This window comes from Gobio gobio (genome assembly GCF_949357685.1).
Source record: "Gobio gobio genome assembly, chromosome: 23".
Lineage (NCBI taxonomy): Eukaryota > Metazoa > Chordata > Actinopteri > Cypriniformes > Gobionidae > Gobio > Gobio gobio.
This window is the reverse complement of record NC_137119.1, coordinates 25,782,640-25,800,254: the sequence shown is the minus strand read 5'-3', so window position 1 is coordinate 25,800,254 and position 17,615 is coordinate 25,782,640. Positions and strand designations below refer to the sequence as shown.

The following is a 17,615-nucleotide window of genomic DNA, read 5'->3' as shown; positions in this document are numbered from 1 at the left end:
AATGGTAAAAAGCAAAATAGGAAGTAGAAAAGCAGTGTTGCCATATCTTCTTATTTTACGTAACTGTCGGCTTTTTTTCATAAAGTGGCCTAAATATGCCTTTTTTGGGGATTCTTTTTTTGGAGGGGGGGGGGGGTTAGTACTTATGGTTATGGAAATTAATAATTCATACACAACTACCCAGCCATCCCAACCACACCTCTCAAACATTGCGCGACTCTCCTGAGAGATCTGGCAACACGGAGTATGAGCTAAAGCGATCAGACGACAGAGCGGGTTTAGTTAGTTAAAAGCTTTTTGCCCTTTAACTATCTGTACAGGTAAGTGCAATGCAGTAAAACGATATGTGTCAGTACATGAATAGGACTATATCTGAGTCATACTGTTTTTTAATGTAATAAATGAACACTGGAGATGCCTTTTATAGGTTCTTATAAAACATCGTTAGCTTTAAATGGTAAACAATGTCGGCCAGCCAACATTCATACGACTTTTAGCCAAAACTAAAACATGTATTATTTACAGTTATGTTTTTAAGTAGAAATTGTTGTTGTTTGACCTCAATCATGAGGTGTTGTTTTAGCTACCCGTGCTAATGTCTTTAGCAATTGGCTAATGGTCTTAAGGAGCACCTCATTTTAGTTTCTCCAGAAAACTGTGGTTCATTTCGAGTTCATTAATTTATATCATATATCACACTTATTGTGATCTTTATTGTGTATATTTATTAACTGCGTATTCCGATTGAAGGCCCAGCACATTTATTTGAACCCCTACATGACTGCTACTGTCATACTTTAGTAAATAATCATGTTATTGTATTAGGAAGTACAATCAGAGATTAGAAGTTTGCCTGATCTACATTATGTAACATGTCTGAGAATGGATTATAACTGCATATATTGTTTGTAGGTGTTGTTATACGTGCTCGAAGTCTATTGAACAACAAGTCTATGCTTATTGGGGGAAAAAACACCTTTGTTTTAATCTATCTTAATTTAAAGAAGAGATCGAGTGTGTGTTTATTGTATTGACTTGGAACTGGGGTATATCTCTTGTATTTTAGAGTGTTTTCCATGTCTAACACATGAAAATGTCCTTGACATTTAATCTGACATTTGCCATTTCACCAAGTAACAATTAAAGGACCGATAAACTGAGTTATTTTGATATGGGAAAGCAGCTGGCATGACATTTTCTGTGGTTGTAATATAATATGTGCCATAAGGAAGTTCAATAACTTAATTCCCTTCTTGTAATTTGAGATGGTGTGTTAATCTCATGGCTCTGTTCAGCTAAAATACTTTATTGTCTGTGATTCAAGGGAAAGTAAGTCACAGTGCTGTGTGACAGGATAAAGATGTTAATATCTCCCATCATTTTTTACATACATGCCTAGTTCTTGTTTTAGTTTGGTCCATACAAACATTTCTAGCCCCAAAAATAGCACACATCTGGTTTAACCAGGGTTCCTAGTTCAGGATGACAGCACACTTCACAGCAACAATGTCTCATTCATCACACTAGGGTGGTGTCCAACAGCAGACCCGGTGACAGACAGAGCAGTTCTCAAAAAAGGGGGTGGAAGTTGAGGTTGGAGGGGCATGCATGGAGATTTGCATCTCATTGGTTAATCGAAACACTTCCCCAATCTCAGTGTCTGACTTTCTGTTCATGATCCACCTGAAATTGGAGAGAAACAATATCCTGGAAGATACCTGAAGTAAAATGTATTTCTTTTTGGTGTAGGTGATTGGGAATACAAAATGTAACTGTGTTTTACTGTGATTTGACACTACAGGAAGCCCACTCTTTACAAAATGGGGGTAAAAGATCGCCCTCAGTGCTATTTTGATGTGGAAATCAACAGAGAACCAGGTAAGATGTGACAATCATTGCTGTTCTGAAATAGTCTTGTGTGAAGGTCAAATAGTTAAAAGTACAAAGTTTGATAGAGAAATGCTTAAGTTTTGCTGTTATCGGTATTGTATTTTAAAATCAACTACTTTAGCAGTCAACATCGGTGTTTTTGATCAAATGTTGCAAATTGTAGCATTTAAAAGAGGTTCTGAGTTGTGATCTATAACCGAGCATTTTGTGCTGAAATTTTGATGTTATGGATCTTGTACAAAGTATAAACCAGCTAATAATACATGCCTAATATTGAAAGCGTAACATTATATGTGCATGTTTTGTAAGGGTAATGGCAGTTAATATTCCTGCGCCACTGCCAATGTGTGAGAAGCTGTTGTGGCAGTCCACACCCTGACCTGCAGGGCTGTTTTAACGAACCACAGACTTATAGTGTGTACTATAACGTCTGGTTTTCACCCCAGTCTACCACTAATTATGTGTTTTAAGAGTGACGTCTGCGTCATGAAGCCAAAACCTCTTATTTAGTAATTTTACAGCCATTATTTTACAAAGCAAATGTTTTAACACCCTGTTTATATTTACTTTTTCACTTATAAATGAATTGGATAGTCCTGGCTTTATGTACAATGCAAAAACACACTTAAATTTGAATGCTATTGCATTTGAATATAAAGGAAGTGTTGCCGTTTGTCACTCTGAAATCAACCAGAAAGTTCTAGCTTATAGCAGTTATAGTCACATTAATCTAACTAAACTTTTTTTTTTATCAACAAGCTTAAACTTTATACATTTCTAATCCATGAATATAACAATTCCTTTTGTTTTCTTCTAGTTGGACGAATTGTCTTTCAACTATTCTCTGACGTTTGTCCCAAGACAAGTAAAAATTTTCTTTGCCTGTGCACTGGTACGTATACTTGACAGAAATTGATTCATCATGCTACAGCAAGTTATTTTACCTAGACTGGATCTTTAAGCCTGTAATGAGCTCCAATACCAATTCATGTCCATGTACACAAGCATTAGTTTATAGGGAAATGGCACCAAAATAAACCTGAAGAAGGTGACTAAATCTTGGCTGTATTTACAGCCTGTTCCTAGAAGACAGAAGCTGTGTTAGTCTCCATTGAGATGGATTGGTCATAAATTTAAGTTGGTAATGCTTTGGCTCGATGCAGGGATCTTTTTTTCTCACCTGCTGAGATTGAAATGAGAGACGCATGCCTTCAGCTGACTGTTGTGTTACATATATCCCCATGTCACGCACACTCTCACCCACCCGTATTCATTTCGGTTTTATCGGAATCTCTTCCATATTGATCAGATTGGATTAACCTTGCTGTCTGTGTAATTGTATACATCAGAACTAATTCCAGTTTTTCAATTCAGGGTACAGTACTTTATAGTATTAGTATTAATTGGTTAAGTTTGTCCACATTTTTAAGAGCTTAGTATGTGAAATCTTTAGAAAATGTTGAGCTGCACATACTAGGTCTGTTATATAAAAGTAATCAGAAATTATGTATTTCTTTGGTTTGCTTGCAGGCGAGAAAGGCAGTGGCAAAACTACAGGGAAAAAATTATGCTACAAAGGCTCAACTTTCCATCGAGTTGTAAAGAACTTCATGATCCAGGGGGGTGATTTCACGGAGGGTATGTTCAGCCATACTCAAAATTGAATCAGATTTGCCTTAGCACAAGATCTTATGCGTTTATTGATTATATTCAATTGCAGTGTGTTTATGAATGAATGTGCTTTTCTTTGCTTAGGCAACGGAAGAGGAGGAGAATCTATATATGGTGGTTTCTTTGAAGGTAAGCCATCTTTTCATACGTTCTGTTCTTTCTCAAGCACTCGGTAGCCTTAGCAAGGTCCCTTAATTTGATTGTTTAAACATCTTTTGCATGACTTTTGAATGGGCATCTCAGTTCTGTGCATGATTTTTTAAAATCTCGCTGTTGCTGAGAATCTTGATTCTGTTATTCCTATGATCTTCTTTTTGAGTCAGCATGGAGATTAAGGGCTATTTATTCATTTAAAGGTCCAGTCTTCTTGCCTAAAATTTTCAACATATTCTTTTATTTATAGAGATTGTGGTCTTTTGCAAAATGAGAAGGTAAGAGATGTACACAGTGCAGTAACACAATGTAGACTAAACATTCCCTTTTCCCAATCCCATATGTGAACCATGACAAAAACGTCCACACTGCACAGTGTGCTCATGGATATGTGGACCTTGAAATTGATTTGGTTGACTGACTTCTCTTTTTTTGTTGTTGTTTTATTTTGTTTCTTTCTTTATTGTTCCAGGATGGCTTGTCATGTAATACAATACTCTTGAAAAGTATTAGTTCACCCAAAAATGGTCATTTATTCATCTCTCATGTCGTTCCAAATATACATGACTTTCTTTCTTCAGTGAAACAAAACAAGAACATTTTAATAATGTGCAGGTCAATCTTTTCTATGCAATTGCAATAAACCTTTACAATACTTTTTATTAAAACTTAAAGGAGTAGTTCACTTTAAAATGAAAATTACCCCGTGATTTACTCACCCTCAAGCCGTCCTAGGTGTATATGACTTTCTTCTTTCTGATGACCACAATCAGAGTTATATTATTAAATATCCTGACACTTCCAAGCTTTATAATAGCAGTGACGCGGTCTATTGAGTTTGAAGCTCAAAAAAGTGCATCCATCCCTCCTCATAAACGTACTCCACACGGCTCTGGGGGGTTAATAAAGGCCTTCTGAAGCTAATCGGTGGGGTTTTGTAAGGGAAAATATCCATATTTAAAACTTTATAAAGTAAAATATTTATCTTCCGCCAAACCGCATTCCATATTCAATATTAAAATGCTTGCACTACGTTCTACTGGTACATTGCACCAGTTACGCTTTTTCGTAAGTTAAATATGGAAGGCGGTCTGGCGCACGCTAGATATTTTACTTTATAAAGTTTTAAATATGGATTATTTTTCTTACAAAACCCCATCGATTCACTTCAGAAGGCCTTTATTAACCCCCTGGAGGCGTGTGGTGTACTTTTATAATGGATGGATGAGCTTTTTTGAGCTTCAAACTCAATGGACCCCGTCACTGCCATTATAAAGCTTGGAAGCATCAGGATATTTAATAATATAACTCTGATTGTGTTCTTCAGAAAGAAGAAAGTCACCTAGGATAGCTTGAGGGTGAGTAAATCATGGGGTAATTTTCATTTTACTGTGAGCTAATCCTTTATTTAAAGCTTAAAAGCTCCAGCAGTTGCATAGAATAGAACTGTATTCGATTGACTGTATTCTTCTTCTCGTGGTCTCCACAGAAGAAAGTAAATCACCTGGTTCGCAATGTCATGAGAATTTTCAGTTTTGGGTGAACTATCCAATTTAGACGTAATTTGGCATAAACTGTAGTTGTTGTAGTAGCCCTCAGGAAGGACAGTCTCTGCTTTTACACTAAAGAGCATAAGAAACACTCAGAGTTCAGAAGCAGGATAGAAGCATCACTGATGACAGGTGTTCATGAACGTCTCTTTTCCTGCTGCAGTCTTTCTCCTTAACCCGATTTTTTTGAAGCAGTCGACAAGCACTCAGTGTTCTTCTTTGTCCGTATCTCTCTTCAACAGATGAGAACTTTACTCTCAAACATGACAGAGCCTTCCTCTTGTCGATGGCCAACCGTGGCAAAGACACAAATGGGTCCCAGTTCTTCATGTAAGTAGTATTTACTCTGATATAAGACTCAGAGAGGGTGTATGTGTGTAGAGAAACAACCATTCATCACCAGATCTTTTGCTTACCATTTAATATGGCTGATTGGTCACTATTAAATGACACATGCAATATGTATAGATTACATATTCCCCTAGTGTTCAAGATCATTTCTACAGAACTCAGTCCGTAGCCTTTGCACTGTGGTGCAACTTATAATAACATGCGTTCGAAAGCCTGTATCTGTTTTAAGAGCTTGCCCAAAAACACAATGAACATCTGGGCTTCTAACTTTAGCTCCAATTTTCTCATTCTTATGTTGTTTCAAATTTGTTGACATCTCAATACAATTTTAGTGATGATCACACTAGTGATGTTCCTTTTGCTGTTGACGCTCACGCTGTCTAACTTTTCCCGACCTCTTCAATCTCTTTACCATACATATGTATATATTTATAAATTCTTTTATTTTGGAGACTCTATATAGTGTACATGTTCATGTGGGATGCAGGTGCATTTTCATCTCCCCTTTTCCCTTGTCAGTGTGCATTTAGAAATATTTTTAAATCAGAAAGAAATTCCTTTTTTGCCTACAAATGTATTACAATTTTTCTCTTGCCGTTTTTGTGTAAAATTTGCAGAAACTCTAGCATCCTGCTCTACCAAGGTAAAGTGTCTCTCCAAGGCTGTGCTTCTCTCTCCTGACTGTGTATTTCTGGTTGCTTTTAGCTAGCACTGGCTTTTTGTTTATCTTTAAATAATGTTTTTACCTCATTAAAAACCTGTTCTCCCATCACAGAGAACCTGATGTCTTTCAATTATTGATGTATTTCAAGTTTAGCATTACAGGATGTATTTTCCTGCCATGAACACACTGATTTCTAATTGAAGTTGTCCCTATGACATTTTTAAATGGATTTAATTGGTTTTGTCAGCATAATGTTGGCAGATGTTGCACCTGTTCCTGTTCATCATTAGTATTTATTCACCCAGCCAAAGTTATTGTGCAAGCACTGCTGGTTTGTGGTTTTACATTCTTCAGTGTTTGAATAGATACACTTACATTTCTTCTTGATGAAAGACAGAATGTTTTTTTAATTTTTGGACTAAATTTTCTTCCCTTTATTTTTTCCCCCCACATGTACCTGTTGGATGACCTGGACTCCATTATGTAATTTGACTCATAACAGAACTACAAAGACAGCGCCTCACCTAGATGGGTATGTTCTTAATGATCTAATGGCTTAATTTAACCAGTTTTATCAGAAAATAGCTTTAAAATACTAATTTAAAGTGGGGACACATGATATATCGGCCACCATATCGGTACTGGCCGATATACACTATATTGCCAAAAAATACTGGGACACCCCTACAAATCATTGAATTCAGGTGTTCCAATCATTTCCATGGTCACAGGTGTATAAAATGAAACATCTAGGCATGCAGACGCTTCTACAAACATTTGTGAAAGAATGGGTCGCTCTCAGGAGCTCAGTGAATTAAAACTTAAAATTTCCTCACTACTAAATATTCCACGGTCAACTGTTATTGGTATTATAACAAAGTGGAAGCAATTGGGAACAACAGCAACTCAGCCATGAAGTGGTAGGCCACGTAAAATCACAGAGCAGGTTCAGTGCATACTGAGGTGCACATTGCGCAGAAGTCGCCAACTTTCTGCAGAGTCAATAGCTACAGACCTCCAAACTTCATGTGGCCTTCAGATTAGCTCAAGAACAGTGTTTAGAGAGCTTCATGGAATGGGTTTCCATGGGCAAGCAGCTCATCCAAGCCTTACATCACCAAGTAAAATGCAAAGCGGATGCAGTGGTGTAAAGCACGCCGCCACTGGACTCTAGAGCAGTGGAGACATGTTCTTTGGAGTGACGAATCACGCTTCTCTGTCTGGCAATCCGAAGGACGAGTTTGGGTTTGTTGGTTGCCAGGAGAACAGTACTTGCTTGACTGCATTGTGCCAAGTGTAAAGTTTGGTGGAGGGGGGGTTAAGGTGTGGGGTTGTTTTTCAGGGGTTGGGCTTGGCTCCTTAGTTCCAGTGAAAGGAACTCTTAACGCTTCACCAAGACATTTTGGACAATTTCATGCTCTCAACTTGTGGGAACAGTTTGGGGATGGCTTCTTCATGTTCCAACCAGTGCACAAAGCAAGGTCCATAAAGACCCGGATGAGCGAGTTTGGTGTGGAGGAACTTGACTGGCCTGCACAGAGTCCTGACCTTAACCCGATAGAACACCTTTGGGATGAATTAGAGCGGAGACCGCGAGCCAGACCTTCTCGTCCAACGTCAGTGCCTGACCTCACAAATGCGCTTCTAGAAGAATGGTCAAACATTCCCATAAACACACTCCTAAAACTTGTGGAAAGCCTTCCCAGAAGAGTTGGAGCAGTTATAGCTGCAAAAGGTGGCCAACTCCATATTAAACCTTACGGATTAAGAATGGGATGTCATTTAAGTTCATGTGCATGTAAAGGCAGACTTTTGGCAATATAGTGTATGTTAATTTTTAATGTTCCGATAAGAAAATTATTGGTTATCGCATCGGCCAAAATTTTCATATTGGTGCATCCCTAATTTAAAGTTTAGAAATAATTAATTATAGGTTTATAGGATGATTTGTATGCAAGATTTTCTCTTAAATCCCACAATTTCTTGTAACTGGACGGATTGTTGGTTTAATTTAGAGTGCATGTGGTCTTTGGGCTGGTCATCTCGGGCTTTGAGGTCATAAAGAAAATCGAGGGGCTGAAGACTGACTCAGCCAGCAGACCCTATGCTGACGTCAGAGTGATTGACTGTGGACAGCTGATTACAAAGTCTGCTAATGATGGTAAGCTTGTTCCTGTGTGTGAGAGACAAACTAGGAATTTTGGCTGCAGACCTGCCGCCTGTCACTATGCTGTCTGAATTAGTCTTTACCTAATGGAGAATATTTTTGTAATCTCCACATAAACTGCATTGTGGGGTGAAGTATGGTGTTTAAAAATAGAGCGGGTGCTTTGAAATACTGTTCACCCCTATTTTAATACATACACTTACACTGTGTCCTAACCAGGCATGACAAAGCATCAAGTAACAAATCACTTCTCCATGTTGAGTTTTTCCAACCATGGCAGGTGATGTGCTAAAAGACATTTAGCCAGTTGCTTAATTTCTATTTTGGTCATGTCGTTCTGGATAGCCCCGCCCTAAGTGAAATCTCATTGGTCCAAAATCCTGCTCCTTACAGATATATATCAAATATAACATATGTTATGATTTGCTGTACTTTTTGGACAAAGTGTTGTTCATTATATGTTATTTAACTAATAAAATCACATGCTCTGTGCTTTGATAATGTAAGAATAAATAAAGAGAATGAATAAATTATATTCTGTGTAATTACAGCTGTTCAATACGTTGTCTGACTACGTTTGATGTATTTTCTGTAGTTCTTCAAGGCAAAAAGAGGAAAGCGTTCCATTCCGAGGATGACTCACAGAGCTCCTCAGAGTCTTCATCTCAATTTTCCTCCTCTGACGGAGAGTCTGACAAAAAGTATGCATCTCGAAAGAGGAAAAGAAACTCAAAGAGTAAACCCTCAAAGAGAAAAAGAAAAGAGACAAAGAAGGAGAAAGACACAGTTAAAACAGCAGGACATGGAAGGTACATTACTGGTTCAATTTCCTATTATGCACAATGAAAGCATCTGTTTGCAATTTATTTGTTATTCAGACAGTGATCTAAAGCAATAGCATTTGCTATTCACCTATACTGTTACTTTTCAGCCATTTCACAGTATGACATTGTCTCTGGAAATATAGTATATTTATCAACTTTTCAAATCCATTCCAATGAATAATTCAGAAATCTGAGCTGATTAATTAGTGTTGTTCATGCCCTTTATATGGTTGTATAATATAAATATATGTTTTTCCTGACTCACAGTCATGCTGAGGGAGAGATGGCAGAGGACGATGATGGTGAGGCTGAGCAGAATGTGAAAAGGGAGAAGCCTGTGGTTCGACCAGAAGAGATCCCACCCGTGCCAGAGAACCGTTTCCTGCTCCGCAGAGACATGCCTTCCCAGGAGGAGACAATAAAAACGTTAGAGTCTTTTTGTACAATTCAACAAACAGATGTTCCTCTTTTCATTCAAACATCACAAGAATCTTTCATCTCCATCCCCAGTTATTAGATATCTTGATATTTTTACAAGTGAACCATAGTGATTAATATTTTAGTTTTCTTGCTTAATGATTAATCCATGAAATACATGGCTCAGTTTTGATACTATATATTAATCCAAAAGAGTTAGTCTTGAATCTGATTTCCACCCCCCACCCTCCCACCAATAGGGTTGTACTGGACACGGCACCAAATGACACCAAACCAGCTGTCACAAAATCTGGACGCAAGATCAAAGGACGCGGAACTATGGTATGACAGCCATGAATTACGTTTATATCACATACAGAAAAAAAAATAGACACAGAATGACATTGAAGAAAGGACAGCGGACAAACTGCATGTTTTTTTTTAAAACCCAAAACTATATCCGCTGTTCTGAAATTCTAATGATCTAATTCTAATGATTTGACATTGACTCTTTAAAAAGTGCTTGATGAGAATTTTAATCAGTTTGATTGGCCATGCATGACGTGTTGTTGTTTTTTTTATTCCCCCTGCAGAGGTACCATACACCCCCTCGGTCAAAGTCCCGATCGGAGTCAGAAGGGGAACGGGGGAGCAGTGAGACTCCCCCACACTGGAAAGAGGAAATGCAGAGGACCAAGGCTTACCAGCCCCCCAGTGTGGAGAGATGGAGTAAAGGCGAAAGGTATGTTATGTAATGTTATGTCTGTTTGAATTAATTACTATTTTTCATCAGAATTATTATATGTGATTATAATGAAGTATATGATGATATTGGGAGTTTATTTCTGGTTTATCCAAGTTCATATTCTTTGATATGCTTTCTGAAATGCGTTTTTATGAAAAACATGGTTGGAACTAGGGCTGAGCGATAAAATGATTATAATAATTATCGCAACATAATTTTCTTTGTTAAAATTATAACAAAAGCTTGATAAGTGTTCGATGTAATGCTTATGCACTATGCAAATAATATTGCGCATGCATGTTGCAGACTGTCGTACTGGTGTCAGTACCAATTTGCCTAACTTATAAGCGCTGTCATTTCTGTTTGCGGATGAGATGCATTAAACGGCAAACTCTTCAGAAGCGGAACGAAACCGAGCTGTTCGTGGAACATTTATCAGCTTGGCTCAAAACACACGCAACCACAAAACATTTCCATGAAATCCAGTGAAAAGTGTTCCAGTTGGGTGCAGAGTTGTAAAAACTATTTTTAAGTCAGATGAAACCATGCTGACATTATTATTATATTATATTATTAATGTAGACATTAAATGTAATATTTTAATAATACATGTATTAAATTAATTACAGTATTTGTTTTATTTTTAGCTATAGCAGATTTTGTGTATTTGTATTATATTAAATGTATTTAGGCCACTGTTTTTCATAAATACCATAGAAACTATATAGTTATTTTTTTACCAGATAGCGACTGATACGAAATTTTATCATGATACATTTTTTGGCCATAACGCCCAGTCCTAGTTGTAACAAAGATTTTTACTTCATGTAATTTTTTTAACTATTGTTCAAACAGATGGGATGACAGAAGTGAAACCCCAAGGTCTAGGTCAAGATCAGAAGAGCATTCATTAAGTGGGGCCTCTGTATACTCCAGCCAGTATCAATCCAGAAAAGAAAAAAAGAAAACCAAACGCAAGAAGAAAAATAAGAAACGAAAGCACTCAAAGAAACATAAAAAGAACAAGACTAAGGAGACCTCCGTGTCTGAGGGTGAGATGAATGGGTCCTCGGGTAAGAGGTCAAAACACACAGGCCATGCTGAAAGGAGACGTTCTCGATCGCGCTCTCATTCTAACTCTCGTTCGTCCTCACGTCACTCCCACAGATCGTATAGATCAGAGTCAGAAAGGAGACGTTACTTATCCAGCTCTTCTAAAGATTCACGATCTTATTCAAAGTCCAGGAGCAGATCCTATTCCAGAAGTCGCTCAATGTCTGAGAGGCGAGGTCGGTCATCGATGAGGTCAAGTCGTAGTCGATCAGGGCGGTCGGTTACACATTCTAGGTCACTGTCTCGTTCTCGATCCAGATACAGGACAAGGTCAAGAACAAGATCAAACTCTAGGTATAGTTCAGAAACCCCACCACGTTCCAGGAAAAGAAATGAGTTGAGATCCCCTCGAAAGTCAAAGTCTACAGAGGGTGGTATTTCCAAATTAGACAAGCCTGTCTCTAGATCAGTTCAAGGTGAAGAACCTAAAGCACCACCAGCAGCATCTTCAGAGAGTGTCTCTGTTATGCCTTTGAGTGACAGTCCGCCTCCCTCTCGATGGAAACCAGGCCAGAAACCCTGGAAACCCTCTTACGTCCGCATCCAAGAGATCAATGTAAAATCAGCCCCAGCTTCAAATGCACTAATCAGCCCATCATCAAATGTACCTCTGGAAAAAATGTCCTCTTCAAAGCCAGGCTTGGCTGTTAGTCACAGAGGCCCAAGCAGCAGTAACAATAATGTTCCTGATAGGCTTCTGCAAAGCAGTTTGTCCAGGAGCAGGTCACGTAGTCGATCAAGAAGCAGCAGCAAATCATTGAGTCAGTACGGCAGCAGATCTTCCTCCTGCAGTAGGTCAGAATCATGTGGTTCAAACAAAGAAAAATCCACTGAAAAAAAGAAAAAACATTGTAGTGGCCAAAAGAGGGACAAGCATGCAAATCATGGTAGTGGCCACAAATATACATCTCCCTCCTCACAGGATGTATCTGATAGTCCATACAGTCCTATCCACGGACACAATGATCCCTTGGTACAGAGAAACACACTTGATTCTCTGGCAGATCTACAGGCAGTGGCAGTAAAAAGCAAGAACCCCATTCAAAGTAAAGAACCAAACAACAACAATACATCAGGATGGGAAAGTGAAGACGAGAACTCAAGTAAGACTAATACTGCTGCAGAACACAACCAAATCCCTGTTAAGGATGAAGAACTTACTGAAACAAAAAAGAGGCAGATTTTGGCTCGTTGCTGGGAGTCTGAAAGTGACTCTGAAATGCCAAACAAAAAGGTAGGTGGTGATGCCAAACATGTGTCTGAAAAAGAGGAAGGAGAGGCTAGTTCAGAATCAGAGGATGATGACCCTTTATGGTCAAACCATGGGGCAGAAATGATCAAGCAATTAAAAGGTAATGAAGAACAGCCTGCAGACACAAAAATTTCAAAACACAAGAGCAAGAAAGCCAAGCGGAAGCACAAGCACAAAAGGAAGAACTCTTCCAGGTCCGGATCTCGCAGATCCAAGGCAAAGAAATCCAAGAAGCACCAGAAGCCAAAAGAGACATTTCACTGGCAGCCTCCACTGGAGTTTGGTGATGAAGGTGAAGAGGATGATTCAGTCACTCAATCAAAACAACTATACATAGCAAACCCTGACTCTGTCAGTGATGGAGCAAAAAGGCATGCAAAATCTGGAAAGGTCAAGCCCCAAGTTTTAGAGAATAAGGATGAGGGTCAAGGGATTATCAAATCACCGCAAGATAAGTTTTCAGTTGAGTCTTCTAAAAGTATCGATGAGAATGGGAAGATAAGCGAAAGCCAAAAATCAAAGCTAAAACGCAATACTAAAAGAAATCCAACTCAAAGCCATCCAGAAATTCCAAATTCATTCACAGATCCAGAGACCAATCTTTCAGACACTACCTTGGCAAGTATCAAACCAATAGACCCAAGTAAAGTTGAGATTTATTCTCCAGAGCGCATCCCAGAGGCTGAGCAAACAGGGCACAAGGCGATTGGCTTTTCCCCACTGAAAACGATTCTGAATAATGGTAGTGTGCTTGTTCCACCTCAAATGGAAAAAGGAAACTTTATTACTATTGAACCTGCTTTATCTCATGGCAGTGAGCCAGAGGAAACTGGACCTGGTGACACGTCTTTCTCAGCAGTTGATAATAAATGGAAACCTTTGACGGACACGAATGTTGTGCAGTCCATAACTACAAAGCCTTTCATTATGAAAATAAACAAGCAGCTAGATCAACTAGAAGGAAAGAATCAGGGTCTCAAGATCGAGATCAAGAGCAAGAGTAGAGTCCGTCCAGGATCCCTCTTTGACGAGGTACGAAAGACCGCTCGGTTAAATCAGAGACCCAGAAATCCAGACAGCTCAAGTGAAGAAGACTCTCTTCCAGCAACAGGAGAAAGAGCTGGATCCCTTAATAACTCTCAGAACAAGTCAAGATCTGGGTCCAGTCACAGGTCCGACCGTCGAAGTCGGTCCCATTCATATAGCCACTCCAGGAGCAGGTCCAGAAGCTACACCTACTCTTCCAGGTTGGTTACAACAGGCATTGTTTTCATGTCTACATATGTCCAATCTTTCAGGTCACGTCAGTTTTGAATGTTTAAATTTTTCACACAGGAGCTACAGTAGAAGTAGAAGCAGGAGTAGATACAGTAGAGGACACTCTCGGTCTCGAAGTAGCACCTACCGAAGTTATCGTAGGTAAGATATTTATCTCTGCTTCAGTCTAGTATGCTTCAGTCTAATATGTATTTTAAGGCGAGACACGGCAAGTGAAAACATTGTTTTTTCATGCAGTGGTCAATTCTGAGATTTCAGGCCAGTTTGCTCCCTTAACATGTAAGCTTTCATGACAAGATAAAAAAAGCGCCTTTAGATTTCTACCCGAAATCATCAAAAGTTAGCATTCTAACGCGAGCTCCCATGCCATCTCCATTCACAGAAACATGTCATGCCTGGTATCATTATAAAGCTCTCAGTCTCATTTACAGCGCTGTTTAATCCAAATATGGGCATTTCCTTTGTAGAACTAACCAACCACGAAAGTTTGCAGCCGAAAACCACATCTGATTGGTCGATGTGAATTTCTCACTACGTGATACGCGCTGCCGCTTCCTTGTGTATTCTCTGCCCGAGAGAAAATGCAGACAACGGCAACGCCGAAATCAGCTCATAAACGTTTACAGAAAAGACAGAGTAGCAAGAACTAGTAAAAAGAAAGTAAACAACAACAGATAAGACGATGAAACCCCGTCAGAATTAGACTCAAGTAGCTATAGATGGACATACAACAAACAGGGACAGTTCTTTTGCAGTTTTTGTGACTGTTGTTGTGTGTTTGTTAAAGTAGTTCTCTTCAGCTTAAGGCTATTGCTATTAATAATTTATTAATTTATCAATTTCCATGTGTTTTAAATATTATACACTACTGATATTAATGAACTGAATATATATTTTGTTTGTCGGTTGGGGGTTTCATAGAAATGTATGCAATTATACAAATATAAAACTTTAAAGGCAGTTTTCTCAAAATGAGTTTTTTCTCACACTCAGAGTCAGATATATCCACTTCAGTAGCACCTACAAGCACCAACGTTTCCAGTCTTATACTTAACTAGATTGTGAAAGCTTTTACAGAGGGATTTGTTGATATATCATTCCTATCCTGAGTTATATGTCCTTTTACTCCAAAAAACATGGCGAAAATTGATTTTTTTTAAGGCTATTGTCAGTATTCTCTAATTTACTAAAGCACAAAATAAGATATTTAGAATCCCCTCTGTAAAAGCCCTCTCATCTATGTCAACAAATAGAAACGAGAATTTTAAACCTGGTCCTTTCCAATTTCCAGATTTTGTTTTTGGAAATGTATGCAAATGAGAGTATGTTTCAGTATGTAAGGCGTAATTTGCATATTAAAACATTAATTTACACAAAACTTGTAATATTTTTTTTTTCTTATGTTTATGCCAGTAATAAACTGGAAAAGTTTCACAGTGATATCTTGTAATTTAAAAACAAATCCCTATTCAACTGTAGTGTCTCGCCTTAAAGAACCCTTTGGTGTTTAATGGGGATTAAAATGTTCTTGATTGATTAAGAAGCCATGTGATCTTGTTTTAGTCGCACAGACAGTAGGAGCCGCTCTAGAAGTCGGTATAGAGGTCGGCACACATCAAGGTGAGCATGGAGCCAAACAATGCAGTTTGATTGCAACTTGGTGTTATTCTTTGCATTATGTGTTTTATTCCTGTAAATACAGGTCTGACTCTTACGATAGTTATTCTAGTCGCAGCCGCAGTCGTAGCCGGAGAAGAGGGCGTCGGAGAAGCGAGAGCTCTGATCGCAGGTCCAGGTACATCAAAAATAAATCAAAACTGTCTCATGTGAATTTGTTAATGTTCCTCACTGAAGCTAATTCTTTGATGTCTGTTTTCACGTTCAGGTCATATCGCTCCTACAGTCGCAGTTCGTCCAGGCATCGAAGTCATAGCCGAAGCAGTCGATACAGCTGAGTTTAATTTAAAAGGAGCTTTCTTATCCTCCTTCATATGCTTTTTTTTTTTTTTTTGAACAATTGTCTCAGTTTAAGTTTTGTGAATTTTATATTTTGATCTACACTGTATCATCATGTAATGTGTAATGTGAATATGTTCTACTGTATTTTTCCACATGAGTCCATATATGAATGTCACTGCTTTATTCTGGTACATTTTTTTAATATTATTCCCACGAAAAAATGCACATAGAAACTCTCTAACTGTAAAGCTAAGGTTGTATATAAACACTTACCTCAGTCTTTTGAACATGAGAACTTGTGAAATGTCATGTTTGGAAGGATTTTAACACGCAGTCGACGGTAGACATGGATGTGAAATGTTTAGTTTTGGCCAAATGAATGTTTTGTGTTTAAAAGATTGGCCCTCAGTGGATTTTTTTAAATTTGTACATAAAAACAAAAACTCTTTGCTGAATGTATCTAGTGCTGCTTATTGGTGCACCATTTAAATATAAGAAACTAATCTTGCCAATTGTAAATAAAACTACATTTGTTTGTGAAATCCTATAAGTGCTGTTATAATGTGTATTCTGTGAGATGTCATGTTTTTGTAGCAACACCTACATGTTTCATTGGCTCCTGCGAATGTACACAAAGTTGACTATTATGCAATAGGATACAGTCATTGTGGATGTAAGTTATTTTAAAGAAATAGTTCACCCAAAAATTAAATGTATCCCATAATTTACTCACCCTCTAGCCTCTTTCAGATGAACATATTCGGAATTAAATTTAAAAATGCCCTAGCTCTTCCAAGCTTTATAATGTCAGTGAATGGTAAATGAGATTTTGAAGGTCAAAAAAGCACATCCATCCATCATAAAAGTACTCCACACGGCTCCAGGGGGTTAGTAAAGACCTGAAGCAAAATTATGCGTTTTTGTAAGAAAAAGACGACCGTACGCAAATCGACTTGCGCCTAAAGAGTAACTTGTGACGGGATGTCAGATGTAGGAGTAGCATAACACGCCCCTCGCGGTTCAAACAAATAGGGCTGGGAAACCAATTCAAGCTCCTCTTGTATCAAAATCCTCTGACATTTCTCTCGGGTCACAGGTTACTCTTTTAGCGCAAATTGTGTACGGTCATCTGCCAGAAGCAAATAAGTGAGACATCCCAAATTGCTGGGATACACCTGGACCAGGATTGCTCTGGCACAACCACTGCACTGGCATCCAAAGTCATGTATTTGCAGAGTATGAATTAAAATGTTCTTATTAAGAACTATTGATAAATTGTTCTTTAGGTGTGTAGTAGTGCATATACTTAACGTATTTCTAGACACTACTTCTAGACATTTTATGGGGTATTTAAACATTCACACATAAAAAGAGCTGCTCAAATCACATCCGACAGTTCCTCATCTCCTGTAGATGGTATCTGGATATTGTTTACCTATTGTTTCATGAAAACTGCATTTCCGGACATCCTATTAACAGTATGCATATTCAGACACAAGGAATATGGATTTCAGGGTTCAGCAGCATGTTTTGCACAAGGCAAGTTGATGTCTGACATACAAGGTCATGAGCATCTGGGAG

General features: G+C 38.3%; 1 protein-coding gene across 4 annotated transcripts; it reads left to right on the top strand.

The window, feature by feature from the left end:
• Positions 1–180: 180 nt before the first annotated feature.
• Positions 181–16,765, top strand: nktr (natural killer cell triggering receptor). Of its 4 annotated transcripts, none has more exons than XM_079806925.1 (17): positions 181–320; positions 1,802–1,878; positions 2,708–2,782; positions 3,421–3,528; positions 3,646–3,690; positions 5,507–5,594; positions 6,782–6,811; positions 8,295–8,440; positions 9,042–9,255; positions 9,538–9,696; positions 9,948–10,029; positions 10,281–10,429; positions 11,288–14,044; positions 14,133–14,216; positions 15,639–15,695; positions 15,796–15,870; positions 15,961–16,765. In XM_079806925.1, exons 2-17 carry the CDS (start codon positions 1,821–1,823, stop codon positions 16,028–16,030), a joined length of 4,197 nt encoding a protein of 1,398 aa, XP_079663051.1. In that variant the 5' UTR covers positions 181–320; positions 1,802–1,820; the 3' UTR covers positions 16,031–16,765. The 4 variants fall into 4 exon arrangements, with proteins under 4 accessions (XP_079663051.1, XP_079663050.1, XP_079663052.1 ...); XM_079806924.1 differs by having other exon boundaries at positions 15,778–15,870; positions 15,961–16,761; XM_079806926.1 differs by having other exon boundaries at positions 15,805–15,870; positions 15,961–16,582.
• The last annotated feature ends 850 nt before the right edge of the window (positions 16,766–17,615 follow it).

Excerpts from the sequence above, each read along its gene's own strand:
- nktr (XM_079806924.1), top strand. The coding sequence starts at position 1,821 with ATGGGGGTAAAAGATCGCCCTCAGTGCTATTTTGATGTGGAAATCAAC. Across the intron at positions 2,783-3,420 it reads TTTTCTTTGCCTGTGCACTG|GCGAGAAAGGCAGTGGCAAA; the intron begins GTACGTATACTT and ends GTTTGCTTGCAG. Across the intron at positions 15,696-15,777 it reads AGAGGTCGGCACACATCAAG|GTCTGACTCTTACGATAGTT; the intron begins GTGAGCATGGAG and ends CTGTAAATACAG.